Genomic DNA, 20,132 nt, shown 5'->3' on the forward strand with positions numbered 1-20,132 from the left:
AAGAAGTGCAATCAAGCATTTGTGATAACTGTCGGTGAAGCTTTTGGAACACTCTTTGCAGAATTGTTATATTTCAGCTACATTGGAGACTTGTTGAGCATAAATGTTGAAATGTTTAATTAAATTTAAGTTCTGACTTCGAATGGGCCACTTCATTTTGGGGTTTTTTGAGCCATTCAGAGGTGGACTTGCTGGTGTGTTTCAGATCGTTGTCCCATTGCATATGCTTGAGCTACAGGGCGTGAACTGATGGCCAGGCATTCTCCTTCAGGATTTTCAGGTAGAGAGCAGAATTCATTGTTCCATCAATTGCAGCAAGCTGTCCAGGTCCTGAAGCAGCAAAGCAGCCTGAGACTATCGCAATACCACCACCATGTTTGACTGTTGGCATCTTTATGGAATCAGCAAGATGGTTTTTCTGATGTGAGATGGGCCTTTTTATTCTCTTTGGTCAGCAGTCTCCTTAGAACTCTCTCATGGATGCCATTTTTGCCCAGTCTCTTTTTTATTGATGAATCGTGACCTCTAACTCTAACTAACTGAGACACTGAGCCCTGCAGTTCTTTAGATGTTGCTGTGTTTTCTTCGGTGACCGCCTGGATGAGTCGTCAATGCGCACTGTTTCAGATTTTCTCATAATGGCTCTCACTGTGGAGTACCTTTATCTGCAAAGTTCTATTTAAGTGCTTTTTAAAATTAAACACATCTGGCAGTAATCAGGCCTCAGTGTGTCCAGTAAAATTCAACCCAGTTTGATTCATCATGATTATACAGGATTAATTCATAATTTAATAGGCGGGGCAATTACTTTTTCACATAGGACCAGATAAGTTTAAACAGATTTTTTTTTCTTCAGTAAATGAAATCATCAATCATAATTTGAATCTTATTAAATTTGTTTGTGTTTGATTTTTTTTATCACAGCACTATATATAGCACTTTTTTACTGAATTCGAGTGTTTAGTGTTTCTTTACTTCCAGACTCATTCACCCACCAGGCTGGATATAATTCACGCAAGCACTTCTTTTAACCTACCCTAACACAACAGTGGATACAATCCTGACTGGAAATTCAGGATTCAGTATCTTGCCCAAGGATACTTTGACATAAAGGGTGAAGAAGCTAGGGATCAAACCACTGACCTTCAGCTTATGCTCTACCTTCTGAGCAAAATGAGTCTAAGATTTGCTGGCTCAGCGTTAGTGACATGTGAGGATATTTAATGGTGATATTTTCTGCGAGGAAAATCAAATGGAAGTTGCAAGTGCAAACAAGGCTTAAACAAGAGTTGTTGTTTTTTTAATGATTTTTTAATTATTTGTACAAAAAAAAACAGATTACCACACAAAAATGACTGAAGTCTAATAATAATCATTTAAAAAAACAAATGCATTACTCATTAATGACTCATATTTGGTTAAGCTTATGAAAATCTGGACTTTTGTTTGAGGAACACACCCATTCACTTATATTAATTGGTGACGAGTGTCATGCCCCTTATTGGTCACTAGAGGGGGGACAACGAGCTATGTGTTACCAATCAGGTAAACAAAAATCAGAAAAAACTATTTTTGTCATTACAAGTTTAAGCAAAAGGGAACACTTTATCTTTATGTATTTGCAAATGGATTTCAACCAGTCAAATGTCAAAATTCTGCTTGGTGCTCTATTTTTTTTTTTTTTTAAAGCCAAGGTTTGTATGACCGAACCTAGACTGGTAAATAGGATAATCCAGCATCACAGGGGCAGGTGTTAAATATGAATGGCTAAATATAAGGCTGCTTATCCGTGAGAAGCTTTCTCGCGATCTGTGGTCCTGCTTTCATCGAAACGGTCGCTTATTAATGATTGATTGACGCTCGCGCACCTGTAGTGACGTAAGGGGTTCGCTTTAATGGGCGCCTGCAAACAGAGGAGGAAGTGGGCGAGTAAAGACGAAGAATGTGACAGAAAGCGGCGGAGGAGTGCAGCTGCTGCTCAGTAAAAGCTGCACTCTTTCTGCGTGTCGGACAGCAGCTCCGGGAGTACCGGCGGACTGACCCGAGCTGTCAGCGAGTAAACGAGGCTGCTGTCAGAAGCTCTGCTCACTCAGGTAAGACAGTTTATTGGACCTCTCCCAGTCTCGGTGTTGCTTGCACTTCGTGTCACCTCGCTGTTTTGAACTGTGGGAATGCGAGGCAGACATTTTTTTTTCCCTCTCCCAAACTAATCCGTCTTACAGGCAGCGAAGTTATTGGAAATCAATTTGCGACTGAATGTAAGGCGAAATGCACGGAAAAACCAAAACATTTAAAGTGGATTTAGAGCAGCAGGATTTTATATTTGAAACCCACATGCAAAGCTGATTTCTGACTGACTTTCACCAGGCTTATTTATAATAATGTGTTTATAAGAGGTACGCATGTTATTACGGGCTTGTGGGTCACAGAACAGCACAGGAGTAGCCACCTTATTAAAAAGTTTTTGTTTTCTTTTGGTTACTTCGGCGCACAGATTTACAGGCCAGCATAGGAGTAAGTGGTGACTCATGGGTTAAGTCCCTTCATATGAATTTGAAGGGTATCAAAACTCTGTATGCTTGTGTGAGAGCGGAACTGGATCACAAGGTGGGTCACTGGAGATTATTTAGGGCCAGACTGTTGCCTTGTTTCTATCTAAGGGCCTACTTTATACATTATGCCAATGCTGTACTTTGTCCATTGTTGTAGTTGCTGAAGAGCCCCGACCAGCCAACATTAGGACAGGAGGACGCCATGTCTCAGAGCCAGTCAGAGGACTGCCAGGTCCCTCAGATCGTGGAGAATCAGTTCGCCACAGAACTACATATATACGAGTCGGGTGATGAGTGCCCTTTGCCAGGCTCCGCAACACCTGAGCCTGAAGCATCCACACCCAAGGAGCAGGCGGAGAATGAGGAGGAGGATAAAGTGGACAGGCTTGCGGTGCCTCAGCAGGTGGTTCTGAGCACAACGAGTCCTGCTGCGTTGAAGGCTGGCAAGGAGCAAATGATCCCCAAGAAGTTAGCAGTGTCCAGCCGGCCTAAAAACCGACACCACACCACCGTGGTGACATTCCCAGTGGGACTGGAGAACTCCAGCAGCGCAAACCAAAGCCGTCACTCAACCCCGAGGCCAGATGTGTCCTGGGATGATTACGACAGTGATGGAGAAGGTTTTGGTATTAGGAGGAACCGCAGGAACCAGTCATACAGAGCGGCAATAATTAGCTTGAATTTTGAAACCTTGGCGACGGAACAAGCAACTGCAACCGAACTGAAACCTGTCAGAGAGGGCAGAGCACCCAGTCCTGCCCCAGTTCGCACCCATGGACGTAAGGTACATAAGCTAAGGCCAGGGGGTCTAAAGATAGTGCTGTACTCTGCCCATCTGCCACAAATATACTGTAAATTAGATGAGAACTTGTATGTATGGCACAGTTTGATATTAGCTTATGAATTGCATAGAAAAACAGGTATTCAAGCCAGTCCTTCTAATTAATCATACCTCAACTTTTCCAATTACTTGGAGCATGTGCAGCATCATTTTCTTTGTGTAGTTGTGACCTTTAAACACATACACTTCGACTGGGTCTGTCAGGCTGTTTCAGTCTGGTGTAGCTACCAAAGTTCTTAAATGAGCAGTCTTGCCTTTTAATAGGTGACAGGGGGAATACCCGATAGTGTCAGCAACATTCAACTTTAGTAATAAAGATGATGGCGTGTTTCCACAATCGACTAGACTAGTGTTCAGGAAGTTTGTTAAAGGCAGAATGAGGAAAGAAAGGAAAAAATATCAGTGTCAATGACACACATTTATTCCACAGTAACTTCAGGCTGCACTGCTGTTTTGTCTCTTAGGGAACCCTGGGGAGAAAGAGGAACCAGAGACAACGTGGATCATTCAAAGATGGTATGTCCACCCATGCGCCGCGTTGTCTGCCTCTCTTAATTTGGTTAAAGGGCTTCAGATACTCAGAAAATACCAATTATGTTTGACATTTTGAAACTAGATTGCAAATGAATCTTATGCTCAGTGATGAAAACCTCATGCAGAGAAAGCTATAGATTCCATGCCATAGCTTGGAAAGGAGGGGACTGAACCGGAAATCTTTCTCCCTAAACACTCCCGGCATGTTAAATACCTGCTGGGCCCTGAAGGTTATCCTGAACCTTCAGGCACTGCGGCATCTCCTTTTTGAGACATGATTTTTCAAGTCAACTCTCAGATCTAGTTGTGTGGAATTGAGAAGAAAACTCAGTTTATAAAACTGATACTGAAGCAGCTGATTGAGAACTGCCTGAACAACACTTCTGTTTGCTTGTTTGCTTCTTTTTAAGTCCTCGAGGATCATTCGATGTTTTCCCTCTTCGATCTTTAACCTGCACATTTAACGTACTCTCTGTCTACCTGATGCATTCTCACCTCCCTCGTTTTCATTCTCAAATAATCCATCTTAATATGGTTTTACAATCCAGCTTTGTCATTTTATCTGTTATATTTTTTTAATGTACTTTTTTTTTTTTGCACATTTGTGGGTGAAAAACAGCAAAATCCACACATAACGTGATCATGAGAGTAGATGCTTTTAGAACTGTGCATTTAGGAGTCAGACTATAAAATCTTCCGAGTTCAATTTGATGTTGATGTTGTCCTCAGCTACACCACACCTCTACCAGGAAATCCGTGAGCGGGGGCTGCAGTCCACTCAGCAAGATGAGTCCCTTGATGAGTCTGTGGTGGCAGAGCCTGCTGCAAATGATCAGGGCATTGTGATAAAGAACTACCGACCAACCCAGCTCACCTGGAGCCAGCTGCCGCAGGTACATGTCCAAATGCAATGAGGGAATCAAGTATATGCTAAGAGCAGTCTGTTTACCTTGTGGGGTTTCTTTCTTTCTTTCTTTCTTTCTTTCTTTCTTTCTTTTTTTTAATCAATTTGAATTAAAGTTATCTGATGTAAAAGCTTAGTGTTACTGTACTGAATATGTTTTATATACTGGTCTAAAAAAAATCTTCAAAAGAAATTTAGTTCAAACTATTGATTCTTTTTATATCGCTTTTAAAGGTGAAGGAGACCGGTATTCTGGACTCGGTCACACCTCAGGAGCGAAAGCGTCAGGAGGTAAGTGTGTGTGCTTACATACCTGCTTATTATATCAGGTTGGCCTGGAAAGGTGTTAACTTTACTGTGTAACAAATCTCAGATTAAGTTGTCAACAGAAGAGGACAGAGAGGAAGGTGACAGATTATGGCCATGGTTAAGGACCAGAAGAAATGTTAAAAAAAAAATGAGTATGTTTAGGTTTATTCGTTTAATATGGCACACAATGGGTAGGTGCATATTGTCTTGTTGAAGGTATCTGGTTCATGTAATGAAATGTTTTTAGCAATGAATGAAATGTGCACTGCAGGCTGTGGAACTGAGTAGTTTGACATCCAGCAGTAGTGGATGAACTAATTTGGTCAATCATCATTAGTTTAAATTTAAGCTGATGCTGCCCCTTATCACTTCACAAACTCAGTCTTTGTAGTAGAGGTATGGGTGACAGCCACAATATGAGCTGATGGTGGATGGTGCAGTTGGCTGAATCCAGAGAGACCAGTAAACCTCTGTGTCACAGCAGCAGTACAGATCAGGTGATCACAAAGCCTGGGCATGAAGAAAACAAGTCCACGATGACTACAATACAAACCAATTTGGTAATTTCCCCGGCACTGCTATGCTGGATTAACCGGTTCCCTCATCTTCCAAGTACTACTGACCCCTTTTCTGAGAGGGATTGTGGTGTGCTACAGAAAACAGCACACCACTAAAACTCTGTGGCTAAACCATAAATGCAACCATAAAACATGGCACATTTGACAAGTTCAAACCATTTCAGCCAAAATGTTTAGAATAAGAATGGCAACTTTTTATACTTGATGTAATACTTTGATGTGACTTAAAGTCCAGCAGTGTTGTGCTGCTTCTGTTCACTCAGATAGAAAGAAAAGCAGCCACAGCATGTGGTTTCAATGAAAACTGATTGATACCAGAATAAGAAAGCCATACATACAGTGACTATTAATATTTTTTTTATACTAGATTACAATTTATTAATGTAATGATTATTATGACATTTTGTAGTTTAATAGAACGAGGGACACACAGGAAATTGTTTTGGGGGTTTTTTTTTAAAGGGGATTAAATTGATTCAAGCAGGACATGATTACCGAAGGTGTCGTAAGAAAAGTCAGAATTCTAATTTAGCTCAATAGTATACACAGAGTTTTTGTTTAGGGGGAAGAAAGTTAATCCTAAATTAATTTCCTGAATGGAAACCTGTTCTCATAGAATTTGTCTAAAGGCTCTCTAAGCAGGCTAGGAACCTGCTAAGGTGGGTTCAAATGAAGTTAATGTAACAACAAATCCAGTTATATTTCATTCCAGAAACTTCAGAAAAGCCAACAAACATCACAAACTGATACTATCTGTGCAGTGTAACACTATCCCAGGGTGGATTTTTCCCTCACCAGCCGTCTGAGATGTCAGCTGTTGTGTCAATAGCAAAGGTCCACCCTGTATGCACTACAGACCCTGAATAAAGCCACACCCTGTCAATGTAATCATTCTCTGGCAGTCTCATACACAGGTGCTTATCATGCTCCTTTGTACTTTTGGTCACCTCATAGGTCTACTTTAAATGGTGAACCAGTTTCCTGCAGTCGTCCAAATTATGTTTTAGGAACTATGAAAGCATTTTATTGAAATTTAGGATTGCTTAGGTTAATGAAAAAAAAAAAAAAGTTGCACGCCTTGTGGATAGACTGTAGCTTGAGTGTAATAGACTGTAATGAAGATTTCAGATTTCAGGTTCTTGCAACAGAGATCTTTACCCACTCCACCACGCAGTCTTACTGTTACTTATTGACATTTAAAGCTTCAAGTCAAAACTTGTTAGATTTAGCTTGGCTCATGCCCTTTGGTCATTCCTGGAAGGTGTGTCGTTCCCACCTCTTCGTTCCTCCAAGGTTCTAACCACAACACAAGTGGTAAACTAAGATAATGTAAAACATAGTGTTTATTCTGTCATACAGCTGAAAATACACTGTCACTAATCAAGCAGTGGTGAAGTGTCTGCTGTTGGATTCATTAAACTTCAGTGTTCTGTGAATTTTAAGATTAATATCTGCAATAGTAACACTGGATTTAGGCATTGCTCCAACCTTTGAGCCACCATTTTTTTTTAAAACCACAGCAGCCTTGATAAACCAGAATGCACAGCAGCAACAGCTCATGTTTTATAATGTGTCACCTGCTGCACACTGGGTTTTCTGGTTGGCTGTAATGTAGTGATAAAACCAACAAAGCCGAATGCAGTAAGAAGATGTTATCTCTCTGAAAGGAAGGAGCAAAAAGCTAACGCTCTAAAGGAATTCTGGGATATGTAGGAACTCACTACATCACACACGAAATAAGGAACATGGTGAATTAAAGTGAAAGAACTTGACAGCAGCAAGTACATGTTGCAGAGTGAATGGCTCATTCCAATTTACTTGGTTGTGTAACTTGTTGTCTTCACTTGACAGGCCATTTTTGAGATCATCACCTCAGAGCATTCATACCTGCACAGCCTGGGTATCCTGGTACGCAACTTCAAGGAAAGCGAAACACTCAGGAAGACAATGACGGCCACAGAGCACCATCACCTCTTCTCCAATATTGCCGTCATCCGTGACGTTAGTCAAAGGTCAGCACCTTACTCTTAAGGATCTCATAGTTATATCAGTATGTAAAAATGGGGCCATAAAATGCTAGTTCATGAACTTTACTGTATTTTGCTGATTTCAAAAACTGACTTCAAAAAGACCCTCTTAGTTTTATTTTTTCTTTTAATTTTCTGGAGAAAGCAGTGATGTCTAATTCATCTGAAACATAGTTTCATGTGGGGAAAAATGTTAATTCAAAAATTCCCGTTTAACACTACCATTAGCATTTCTGTAGTGTCCTGTAGGCCCCATAAACATGTTAAAACTTGCTAGTCAAACTGGTTCTGCTGCCTATCTGCTCAGAGTGGTATTCCCAGGCTTTATAATGATAATGTGTTTGAAACCAGCCTGTGTGTAATGCAAGCAACTTTATTGACAAAAAGAAATGCTCTTTCATCTTTGAGCCTCTTCTTCTGTTTCCAAGTAAAACAGTATCTGTGAAACTAGTGAATGTGCATTGGAAGCTGCTGTCTCAGTTACAGTACCCGCCTGTGTGTGTGTGTGTGTGTGTGTGTGTGTGTGTGTGTGTGTGTGTGTGTGTGTGTCCTGTAGTTGGTTTATTGGCTAGGCTGCTTTCAGGTGTCATTTTCATCCTTTTTTGTTTGTTTAAAATGTACTTTTGAAGGGCTGGGCTAAAAGTCGTTTTTCATGTTGATGTTTGTTATTTATCTGTTCGAACCCAGAGAGAAAAAAGGTCAGAAGTCATTTCTTCCTGTTACTAAAGTTGCTTAACATCGCCACAAACTATTTCTGTGATAAGTGATAGGTTTATCCCAAATACTTTGATGTAACTTAAAGGTCATTTTTGATTTTAGATTGTTGTGTCAAAGTCATAGATTTTTACTAACATACAGTTCTGTGCAAAAGTCTTGAGCCACTTCTTCTTTCTTAATTTGTTAGAAAAATTCTCTTCTTCTCATTTCTTTAAGTAGTTTTCAGGAATAGTTCAAAAGGTTTCTTGAAGGACATTTAAAGCTATTATTTGTGTGTTGGCTGCCTTTTGATCTGTTCTCTGTCAAAATGATCCCACACTCCGTCTGGACTCTGGGGATGCCAATCCAAGACCGTTAGTGTTTCATTGTGGGCTTGTCTGTCTAGATGTGCTTTTACTCCATTGGCACTGTGTTTGAGATCATTGTCATGCTGAAAAATGAAGTTGTTGCCGATCAGATGCTTTCCAAATAGTATTACATGGTGGATCAAAATCTGACGGCGTTTTTCTGTGTTCATAATTCCATCAAGCTAATAGCTTGAGAATCGCATTGTTGGTGAAATTTTTTTTTTATTTCTGTCAAACTGTGTCATCACAGTGTTTTTCATTCCTTCAACTAAAGAAATGGTATCAATTGGGTTTTAGTTTGTGTTTTTGCAAAAGGCTTCTAGTAACAAAGTGCCTATTTAAAAATGCCTAGTTCAAAATGGGTTCTTTAGTAAGTAGTCTGTTATGTGCAGATACAACACTGGTTCTACCCTTTAATTAGGTGGGTTTTTTTTGTGCTTGAATAAATCATTGGTCAGTGTTGAGGGGAAAAAAACATAACTATTTAACTACTTATCAAGGTGACTTTAAAAGATTTCACAGAAGTCTGGCTTATTGGAGTAAAATATACATGTATATAACAGAGGGGGTGCCACAAGATTTTGCACAGTACTGTAAAATCAGATACATCAGATATCTTGAAATGTAAACTGTTCAGTGGTCACACTCAGTTCAGCCTGAACACGCTCTGTTTATGTCTGAATTGTTACTGAACTCTCCTTCTCAATCCATCATCAGGTTTTTTGAGGACCTTGAACGACGTCACTCTGAAAACCCAGTGATCACGGATATTAGCGACATTGTTCAGACCCACGCTCGTAAACACTTTGAGCCATACATTAGCTACTGCTCCAACGAGACCTTTCAGCAGAGGACCCTGCAGAAGCTACTGTGAGTAGAAGAACAAGCAAGCTGTTGAGTTTCTCCAGTAACATGGCTAAATGAGATGAACATGTATCTTTCTGCATCTCTTAGGTCAAGTAACAATGCGTTCAAGGAGAACCTGAAGCAAATCGAAATGAGCAGTGAATGCAGAGGCCTGCCCATGCTCTCCTTTCTCATCCTTCCCATGCAGCGAGTAACCAGACTGCCACTACTGCTGGATGTCAGTTTAAGCTTTGCTTTACTAAATGAGTAAAAGCTCTTATTCACAGCTCCTATGGTAGAGATGTATAATTTGCACTTTTGTTTTTCCTTTTTTTAGTTTTAGAGTGGAACATACAAAGAACCTGAAAAAAATGGGTTCATGGTCAGGAGGTTCTGTGTGTATTTTCTCTTTTTCCAATACATTGGGCCAATATTTTTTTTTCTTTCACACACATGAAACATAAACAGAAGCCCTGACAATGCAGTTTAAAAATATTTCTGGTTTACTATTTCAACAAGTCGTGGATTGCTTGTTTATGCTCTACCCTTCTCTGCTGAGATCAGCTGATTGTTTTTGTAGTGTTGCAAGATAGTCGCAGAGTGCCCTCTGGTGGATAAACTTGGTTGAAGGGTGTTTCTACCAAGTCTTTATCTCCGTCCATCCATCCATTTTTTTTCTTAATATTTTTTTTTTATTTAAATTATTCACCAATTCTAAATGCTGATACTGGTATATCAGCCCTGCCAGAATATCAGTCAGGGTCTTCTGTACTAAGTGTTAACTAATACACAAGAGAGTAACTGGTATTTGTTTTCTCCTCAGACAATCAGCCAGAAAACTCCACAAGGAACAGCGCAGTACTTTGCTGCTATTTGGGCATTGTACTCCATCAACAAGGTACTGAGCACAGCTCAGCTAGGATGCATGTAAAGCACTCTGCAGCTTCACAGTTATCATCTGAGAGCGGACTGTGACATTTATGCTGCTATTGTTAAAATTATTATGCCAACAGCTGGTAACTAGCTGCAATGATGGAGCTAGACGGATGGAGCGAACTGAGCAGATGTACACCATCGAGAAACAAATGGATTTTGGTAAAATCAAGGTGTGCTTCCACACAGTCAAGAAAGAATACACCGATACATACATATGGTTACATTGATTAGTGAAATATCCTAAATGATTGTAGTAATAAATAACAATGTCATTTAAAAATGCATATGAATAAAACCTCTGAGTCCACTTTGCTACCCTGGATTGATAAATCTGTTGATGCTGACAGGCATTCCCACTGGTGTCATCATCACGGTGGCTGAAGAAACGCGGTGAGCTGCGCCTCTCACTTGAAGAGTTCAGCATATGGAAGGCTTTCAGCACCAGAAGCTACTACCTGTTTGTCTTCAGCGATGTACTGATTGTTACCAAGAAGAAGAGGTGAGTGGGAATGGAGTGCCAACAATCTGGATACAGTGGGAAATTTTGAAGCGGAGTATAAAGATGACTGTCAGAATTAGTTTAAGGGTTTCCCTGTGTATTGATTGAGTTCTTTCATTGATTTTGATGACAAATATTCAAATGATGTATCTTATGATGATTCCAGGTGGACCATGAGTAGTGGACACCTAAAAGATTAATTAAAATAATGGTAGAGTACAGCAGAACCTGGCTGGACATCTGCTAAAGCGGGCAAGAGAACGCTTAAACCCACTAACAGTTTAATTCACTTGCTTGCTATTTCCTTGTGACTGTAGTGGATACTAAGTAGATCCAGCTGCTGACTGAATATGAGAAACAGAAGAGAGGAGGGAAAGGGACAGAGCAAGGAAAGAGTATGGATGTGGTGCTTGCATACTTGAGATTCTTCAATCCTGCATTCAGCGTGTCAGCTCGACTGACTACAGCTTTCTGTTTTGAGTTAGGGAGAAAGCAAACAATGTCAGCTCAGAGGAAGGAGTCGCCCACAACACTGGAGTCATTTAGACAAATTTTTAAGTCAAGTGATAGTATGTAGGAGAGACCGTTATCAATCAAGTGATGTAGTTTTTGCTGCTTGGGATCTAGGTACATTGACACATGCCTAAACTAGGTTTCACAGCAAGTTTGGCAAGATGACACAATAAGTTTAAAATTGCAATATGATGGACTTTTGTTTTTTGTTTTTCTCCCAATTGTCTGTCCAGTGAGGAGAGTTTTGTGGTGTTGGATTACGCTACTTTACAGAATATTGAGGTGGAGATGGGAGAGGATGGAGAGAAAAGGGCATCTATGTCTCCCAAGAACCACTCCAGCTACCTTTCTTTTAGACTACTGATGAGCAAGAACAGTGAAGGGAGAGCAGAGCAAATCTCCCTACTGGCTGAATCCAGGTACTGTGACTTTCACACTCCTCTTAAGCTCAGCTATAAATCTCTCAGAGAAGAGTTTACTTACCCAGAGGTCTAACAACTTCTAATGCTTTATATCACAATGTGATTCTAAAGTATTGCTTTCTTTCAATACTGATAGTAGTTATTTATTCAAAATCACATTTACCACCTCGAAGACCACATCTGATAGTTTGTGTCTGGCGCTCTCTACTGCCATGAATCTTAATGGCAGCCTAAGATCCTCCCATGTTGAGAATTTCACTGTAAAAAAAATGCTGGTTTGTAGTCTTTTTCTTTTTTTCTTAATTGTGCTTTATATTTATTTTCTGTTACCAAGGGTGGACAGGGAACGATGGATAGTTGCTCTTACAGAACACAGGGAGCCAGTTGGCTCCACTAATACTGATGGTAAGCTTGTATTATTATAAAGAATGTAAGTTGAATCGCAGTGTTTGTTTTCTTGAGATGTTATTCATTTGTTATGAACTCCCTCAGCACAGTGCAGCACAGAAAACAGATGATTTGCATTCAGTTTTGCCGACATTTGTTTACACAGCTGCAGTGTTCCTTTCTTCTTTGGTTGAGCTTGTTAGATTTACTTTGATCCATAAAAAAACTACATTGCAAGAAAACGTTCCAATAATTCAGACTTACTACCGTTTAGACTCAAAAAGCATCAAATAGTAAAAGTTTTTGGTTCCTCTGTTGACTTAGATGTAGCCAAATGATTCAAAGATTACCCGGCCAGTAACCTTTGCTGCTATAAGATCAGAATAGATAGACATTTAAATGGTTTTCAAATTAAAGCATTGGTATTTTAAAAATGAAAAGTGCCAGAAGAACCAGTCCGTTTACCGTATCTACAGCAAACCCATTATAAAAGGTGGAGTTGCATAGCTGTTGACATTCGGTTTTGTTATCAAAGGGTGTGCCACTCAAAAGAAGTTATGCTATGTACTTTGGTGTAATTTTAAACCCCGTTGGATAGAAGTTAGTTTTCCTACTCCTTTGTAGGACAGTAAGATGTTCCACATACAGTTTTATGAACTTCACTGCCATTTACCCTTCAGGTCTGCCACAGTATGAGGCCACCAAATCCTACATGCCAAAGGAGCCAGATGAACTGGGTCTGAAAGAAGCCGAGCTTGTCATTGTCCTACAAAAACAAGAGGGTGAGACATTCTTTCCTATCTGTAATACAATGCAAATTTCACACCATCAAACACAAGAGTGTTGCTGTTCTTTTTTGTAAGAGCACAAAATAAAATGTAAGGTGCTTTTAAGTTGACCTTAACAGTCATCTTCTCCTAGGATGGTGCTACGGGGAGAGAATGCGAGATGGAGTGAGGGGCTGGTTTCCCAATAGCTGTGCCACAGAGATCACCAACCCTGAAGCAATAGAGAGCAATGTACAGCGTATGAGGCGTCTGCGCAAAGAGACCAACGTCTGAGAGACTGCACTGCTGATGAATCTTACTAAACACAAACTATCAATTATAGTCAATGTGGTCCAGCAGTCCATTACCAACAGCCTGAAAAACATTTACTAGGCACAGATAAAACCATAACTGACCATTAATGCTATTCTCTGGTCTCAGATGAGATGATTCAGGTTCCTATTTCTACCTTGTGACTTTCATTTCTCTCTACCATCAGGCTATCAGAACACATTATTTGAAACTGTGTCGATCTCTTTCAGGAACAATTGAACAGTAAGGATTTTTTTTTTTTTTCTTCACCTGTATGAATGTGCAGCACAAAGACTTCCTGGCCACGTGTACATTTTAGTCACCTTGTACAGCTCACTCCAGCCATTTTCTTCTTGCTAAAAGCTGCATTTTAATTTCCTTGCTGCCATAAAATGATCTTTAGATGTGATGATCTTGTGGATAAGTACTGGTACTACACTGTTAATGTCTAAGATGTTTCAAAGGGTTTTATTATTGTGCTGTGAATAAGTGACCAAAGTTCTGGTTAAACATTTACCATTGTAAATATAGTTTATGATAAACCACAGCATTGCTTAAGTCCCTCATCTTTATATGAAGTGGGGAATAAAAAAAACCTTAAACTGTGTCCTCTGTAAATGAAAGAGAAATTAGATTGTGCCTTTTTTCATATCCTGTATACTTGAAATAAAAACAGCAACCACTCCAAACATTTTTCCTGGGTTCTGGACTTTTATTTGAGCTTGCATTTTGTTAAAATGTTTGAATACATAAAAAGTTATTTAAAAATGTCAAACTGACCAGATATCAAATTCCATTTTATCTTTAAAAACCATTTGGTGTAAAAACTTAGGACAGATTTAGAAAAACATTTGCTGTTTCCCCAAAACTTTTTGTAGCTGTCACATAAAAATAATGGAAAAAAAACAAGTCTGCATAGATTCTGCAGGCCATCGGTGGTAATCTGGTCAAATGCATGGTGCAAGCTTGTGACGATCGTCAAGTCAAATCTTTATTGCTCAGATCTTATTTGATGTTTCTTCTTGTTGACAAAAAAACTGTAAAAGAAGAACATTAGCAATTAGTCCACTGTATGTTTTTATTAAACATTCCCAGCCATTTGGGTTTAGACATTTTGCCTGTTGTATAATGAAATGCCTAAAAAAAGTGCATCATGAGAGATACTATTCAGAGCTGCTGTTCAGACAGCACTGAGACAAAAGTGATAGAGCTCAGTGGTGCCAGACTGTTTGCTTAATCAAATCCACTAGATTACCTCAGGCTTTCGGACTGTCCACTACAGAGCCAAAAAGTGTATAGGACAAGCTATTCAGCTCTACAAAACACTGCTGTAAGGCTGCCTAGTTATTTTGCTTTCAGTCCCAGATGCTGAATCTGATGAACAAATGTGAAATCAGACATAAAGAATATGGTCAAAGCAGACCCAGACTCACCCGGACGATGGTAAAAGATGGTAGGTGCCGGTGGGCAGGTTATTTCCTACTCAGCCCCACCCTGCTGGGCCTCGGGAGCGGACGTTTTCTCTGCCGATGTGTCACCTCCTGTCTTGGCCTCCTTGTTTTCCTGGCCAGGTTTGCCACCAGTCTGTTGGCGTCTGCGGCGGTAATTGAAGTTGCGGCGGTAGCGGCGCTGGCGGGGCTGCTGATTCTGACCACCCTCGCCGCCCTGATTCTCCTTGTCCTCCTCAACGTCCCGCACCGGTCTGGGACGGGGTGGACCCCTAAAGTTAACAAGCAAAAAGGAAGAAGCTTTAAGCAAACAATGATGGTACTCTTAACTACAAGATAAAAATACCATGCAGAAAAAAAAAAAAAAAAAAAACCTCTACTAAAACAAGATGCAGGATTCAAGTGACTACCAAATTACTGCTGGAAAGCTGCAATTTGGGGATAGGCTGCAACAAAAGGAGAGCTTCTCTATCCAAACATGTGGTGATTATTTGATTCTTTTATTAGTAGTAGAGAAATTTTTGTTGCTGGACACAAGACCAGGATGGAAACAGCCCAAAGGTTTATTCGCCTATTGTTGCAGCCCTGCATCAGTGAAGCCAACATGCAAACCTTGGTCTGAACCTTGGTCGGAAGCCTCTGTAGTAGTTCTGCCTCGCTGGTTTGTTGCCCTGGTCTTGACCTCCCTGGTTCTCGTCACCCTCACCTCCCTGAAAGCAAACAGATCAAACTGGTCAAACACGTTCTGAACCATAGTTCAGTAGTGACATGCACCACTCTAAAGAAACTAGCAAACTTAACCTCCTAGGACCTGGTGTCCACATATGTGGCCATCACATTTTGGGTTGTGTAGACTAAATTTTGCTCTACAAGGCCATATCCACTTACGAGGATGTTATACTGCCACTGTTCTATTGAAATGTAAAGCGAATGTCCTCATATACGGATCTCATTTTTCTCAGAAACAAAAATTCGGTGTAATCAGTGTGTGTGTGTGTGTGTGTGTGTGTGTGTGTGTGTGTGTGGTAATTCTTTGTCTTTACATTCATCAGGTCCCAGGTAGTTCTCCGTAACAATTATGGGGCCTTATTAGAGTCAATTTGTAAAATACTGGCAAGGCCCCCGATACACCATTGGTCACAACCACGTGAGGGTTAGGAGAGGGTTAAGAGCCGAGTATGACATAATCATATTACGGTCCCGACTTTAGGGACAACTGGGTGTCTGTTCAGGATAGTAGCCTGTGACAGCATACCTCAGTCATCTCTCCGCGTGGTGCGTTGGTGTACGGGGGCCGGCGGCCGTATCGTCTACGTACAAAGTATGGTGGGTAGCGCCGTCTGCCAGGGTAAGTGGGTCTGCGCTGCTGTTGCTGCGAGTCTCCTTCAGGGGCGTTCTCTCCACCCTCTCTGCTTTTGTCACGTCCTCCGCTGCCTTGTTCGCCCTCTCCATCACTCTGGTAGTTCTCTGGATATTCTCCTCCACGGGGAGGGCCCCTCCTTCGGGGGTACCGCCTATAGCGGTTCCTGTCAGCAGCATACTTGCTTCCCTGGACTGCAACACCTCCTGGGCCGGTGACATTTGCAGCCTCTGCTCCCTGTGTCCACAGTAATATTTATTTATTTATAACTAGAGAACATTCATTCTTTAGAAGCTGCCAGACTACAAAACCGAATTACTAACCAAAGAACAGCTTACCTTCTCTCCCTCGACTACATCAAACTCCACAGTTTCTCCATCTCCAACACTGCGAAGATATTTTCTCGGGTTGTTCTTTTTGATGGCTGTCTGAAATCACAATGTTTCATGTTTGAAATGTTTCTAATCACCATAATCATCAGATTTTTTGTTAAATTATGAAAAAGAAATACAATATTGCAAAGCTTACCTGGTGTACAAAAACGTCCTCTTTTGTATCATTCCTATGAATATTAAAAAAAAGTAGAACACCATTAGAAGTATCCTACTGAGCCACAAAAAGCAGTGATACCTCTGCAGACTACAACAAAGCGAATGAGTGTAAGGATTAATAGATGCATGCAACCAGTTTGGAGACAAGTAGATAATTCATCTGGGCAGCTTTGTAAGCAAATCATAGCCATAATAGGATTGGGAATGTTCTTTCTCACACACACACACACACAGCTGTTATGAGGGTCTTTGGAAAGAAGGGATAGGCGAAGTCTTACCTGTTGATAAACCCATATCCATTCCTGACGTTGAACCATTTGACTGTACCCAAGACTTTTGTTGCTTTAAAAAAAATAAAAAATGAACATGTATTAATGATCATTTTAGATACATGTCTGTATTTAATAATTCTTCTAATAATGACAAAGTGTAAAATAAGAACAGACCATGAGAAAGTGACACGTTTGATGTGGAAGTTAAATATAACTCCCAACTGTCATTCCTATTATAGATCCCGGCGCTTAGGAGTGTCTTGTGCCAGCTGCATTTGGTGTGAGGTATGAACCGTCACGAACACCATGCACGAGTACCACGAATGAGTACCGACTAGATTACTTCTCGTGTGAATTTCAAGACTTCATTACCCCTATTTATAACGTCCCTTTCTACTGTGATGCCATCCAAATCAAAGATTTCAACATCATCATAGCAGGCCGCTGTAGCTAAACACATTGACTTAACTACAGCAGACCTAGTGCCCCATTTTAGACGCACTACTGAGCGTTCACACGTGGTAATCGCGCCCGGATATGTTAGCAAGCTCAGCTGGCTTGTTAGCATAGCTATGTAGCTGAGAAGGTCTGAACCATGTGCTTGGATTACTGCCAGCAAGCGGAAATGAACATAACACATCGGACAGCTTCTATTGTGACCAAATGCTTAGCACGTAAAAAAAAAAAAAAATTAGAAAAAATGCCACGGTTATACTGGTTTCAATTAACAACCAACGAAATGGCGAAAGAAATCAGTGGAATACACGGCGGACATTTTGGATGGCCTCTTTAGCCATGTAAATAGCTCAAGTTAGCTGGCTAAGCTAACATAGCTTCGCAAACAAGCCAGCAACCGTCGGTCGATTGCTAGGCCCTAACGAGACCTCATCAATTCCACCGAAAATAGTCGACCGCTGACAGTTGTGCTCTGGTGAATTTCCGATCAAATCCAAATATAATTCGCTGCTAATTGTAACAGTTAAAAGTCTGAACATAGTTTCGAGTGTTATAGATTTTTTTTTTTTAATATTTCACCAGGGAGCAAGACTCGTGCGAACAAAGGACGGCAAGTCGCTAACGCTAGCTTGATTTCGACATAATTTGTAACCGGTAAAGCCAGTGGATATTTCGGTGTTCCACAAATACGGCATTAAAGTTAACTTTATTACTTTAATACATGATTTCCCATTAACTGTCTGCCTAAAATCAGCACCGACGTTGGCGTATATACACAGGATCCGATAACGGCCAGAAACCACTTCAGCGACCATTTACGTGACGGCCACCCGGTACCACGGCATTCTATGGCGTACGTTTGACGCGAGGAGGCCGATGAACAGGAAAGATTGAAAGTCTAAAATACCTCATTAATACCTTTTTAATACTCATGTCGTCTAAAATTATTTAATATGAAGGCCAAAGTGTTAGCTATTAAAGCAGCGATGTATAAAAACTATATATATAAAAAAAAAAGCTTGCACTGTCTGGCTTCCAACCGATAGTTTAATTCTGTATCGCTAGCACGTAAACGTTTAGCGTTTTTCAGACATCAAAAGAAGATTAGTTTAACTTTTCCTAGAAAGCTTCTCGTTAGAAAACGCCAACACACTGAATAGAACATAGCCCATGAAATAATTCAATTTTAGCCAAAACTATACTGGGTCCCGTTGGCTAAAATAAAAATTTCCCTACCATTACTTAACATGTGCTAACGTTGTGCGGCTCAACGGCCGTTTCTAACGAATGTATTTTAGTTTAAGGTAGACTGAGCTGTGGATCGAGTTAACAACATTAGCAGCACCACTTTTGCGCATTGCCTCTGTGCCGTAAAACACGTTAGCTATCTAGTTAGCTTAACTAGCTCCAGCAGTCTTACCGATGACCTTCTTATCCCCCGCGGAAGCTGCGGCTGCCGGGCTGGATGGGCTCTCCGCATCGGCAGCAGGCTGCGGCGGTTGTTGCTGTGTCTCGGCCTCGCTGCTCATTGTTACTTGTTGGTAATGGCTTCAGCCGGCGGCGGCTCTTTGCTATATTTCCCGGTGCTAGATGGTAACCTGGGCCGGCGGTGGTGGGGGCTACTGCCTTCGGGCTCTCTGCTTTCCTCTTTCCGCTCCCGTTGCCGATCTAACTGGGCAGAATGAGATGAGGTGCCGTGGAATGTTCCTACTCGGAGGTCCGCCCAACTGCCATTCTAATTGGTTGGAAAGTGTAACAGGAAACACTCGCGTTCCAATTAGCCAGAGTAACTGTCAATTTCGCTTCAGAAACGCGTTGGGTAAAATGATTGGGTAAAGGAAACCGTACCTGTCCATTCTCACCACCCCTTTATGATGTCAGAGCCAGACGAATCAGACTGCATAACCGTGACAGTTTTGGAACAGTGTCTACTTACTAAAATCTTGTTCTGCTGACGGATTTGGACCTAATATGCATATAGTTTAAAATATAATTGTAGTTATCATTATGCAATATATAAAATTGCAAATAGTGTGATTATCGTGTAATCGCATGCTTCAAATTCGGAGCAAAGTCAGCAGTTTAAGAGATCTAGAAACACAAAAACACGGGCCCATTAAGAAAGACAATGCCTGAATGTTTAAAGTATTTTCAGTTTCATTTTGTACGCTGGTTAAATGAAAAATCGATATACTGTGTGTGTGTGTGTGTGTGTGTGTGTGTGTGTGTGTGCGCACCAATGATGGGAATAACGGCGTTATAAGTAACAGCGTTACTTTTTTCATTAACAAGTAATCTAACTAATTACTATTTCTATCTTTACAACGCCGTACCCGTTACTAACATGAAAATGCGGTGCGGTCGCGTTACTATTTTTCAACAAACAGACGGCTGAAGCTGTGTTCATCTTACCGCACCTTATATCAGTTGCATGGAAGTAGCTGTCTACATAAGTAGTCTGGGCGCTACAGCTTTAAGTAGCTGCGGGCGCTCCCGCGGACGGCAATCACTTTCTGGCAGACGATCACTTTTTGGCACAACACCTGGAGCTAAG

The 20,132-nt window shown here is 40.8% G+C and overlaps 2 protein-coding genes across 5 annotated transcripts; one reads left to right on the top strand and one right to left on the bottom strand.

The window, feature by feature from the left end:
- The first annotated feature begins 1,807 nt into the window (after positions 1-1,807).
- arhgef16 (Rho guanine nucleotide exchange factor (GEF) 16) lies at positions 1,808-14,339 on the top strand. The gene is made up of 15 exons (XM_005478298.4): positions 1,808-2,093; positions 2,710-3,336; positions 3,858-3,909; positions 4,657-4,820; positions 5,066-5,122; positions 7,570-7,730; positions 9,527-9,679; positions 9,764-9,893; positions 10,479-10,553; positions 10,669-10,761; positions 10,939-11,090; positions 11,837-12,022; positions 12,360-12,430; positions 13,093-13,194; positions 13,334-14,339. Exons 2-15 carry the CDS (start codon positions 2,755-2,757, stop codon positions 13,471-13,473), a joined length of 2,118 nt encoding a protein of 705 aa, XP_005478355.1. The 5' UTR covers positions 1,808-2,093; positions 2,710-2,754; the 3' UTR covers positions 13,474-14,339.
- On the bottom strand, positions 14,183-19,275 carry ybx1 (Y box binding protein 1). 4 transcript variants are annotated; one of them, XM_003444782.5, is made up of 8 exons: positions 18,999-19,275; positions 17,129-17,192; positions 16,828-16,861; positions 16,638-16,727; positions 16,195-16,536; positions 15,564-15,649; positions 14,925-15,211; positions 14,183-14,528 (listed from the first exon to the last, which is right to left on the bottom strand). In XM_003444782.5, exons 1-7 carry the CDS (start codon positions 19,105-19,107, stop codon positions 14,971-14,973), a joined length of 966 nt encoding a protein of 321 aa, XP_003444830.1. In that variant the 5' UTR covers positions 19,108-19,275; the 3' UTR covers positions 14,183-14,528; positions 14,925-14,970. The 4 variants fall into 4 exon arrangements, with proteins under 4 accessions (XP_003444830.1, XP_013126596.1, XP_005478354.1 ...); XM_013271142.3 differs by having other exon boundaries at positions 15,552-15,649; XM_005478297.3 differs by having other exon boundaries at positions 16,258-16,536; positions 18,999-19,274.
- Between the last annotated feature and the right edge of the window lie 857 nt (positions 19,276-20,132).

This window comes from Oreochromis niloticus, linkage group LG20, assembly GCF_001858045.2.
Source record: "Oreochromis niloticus isolate F11D_XX linkage group LG20, O_niloticus_UMD_NMBU, whole genome shotgun sequence".
NCBI lineage: Eukaryota > Metazoa > Chordata > Actinopteri > Cichliformes > Cichlidae > Oreochromis > Oreochromis niloticus.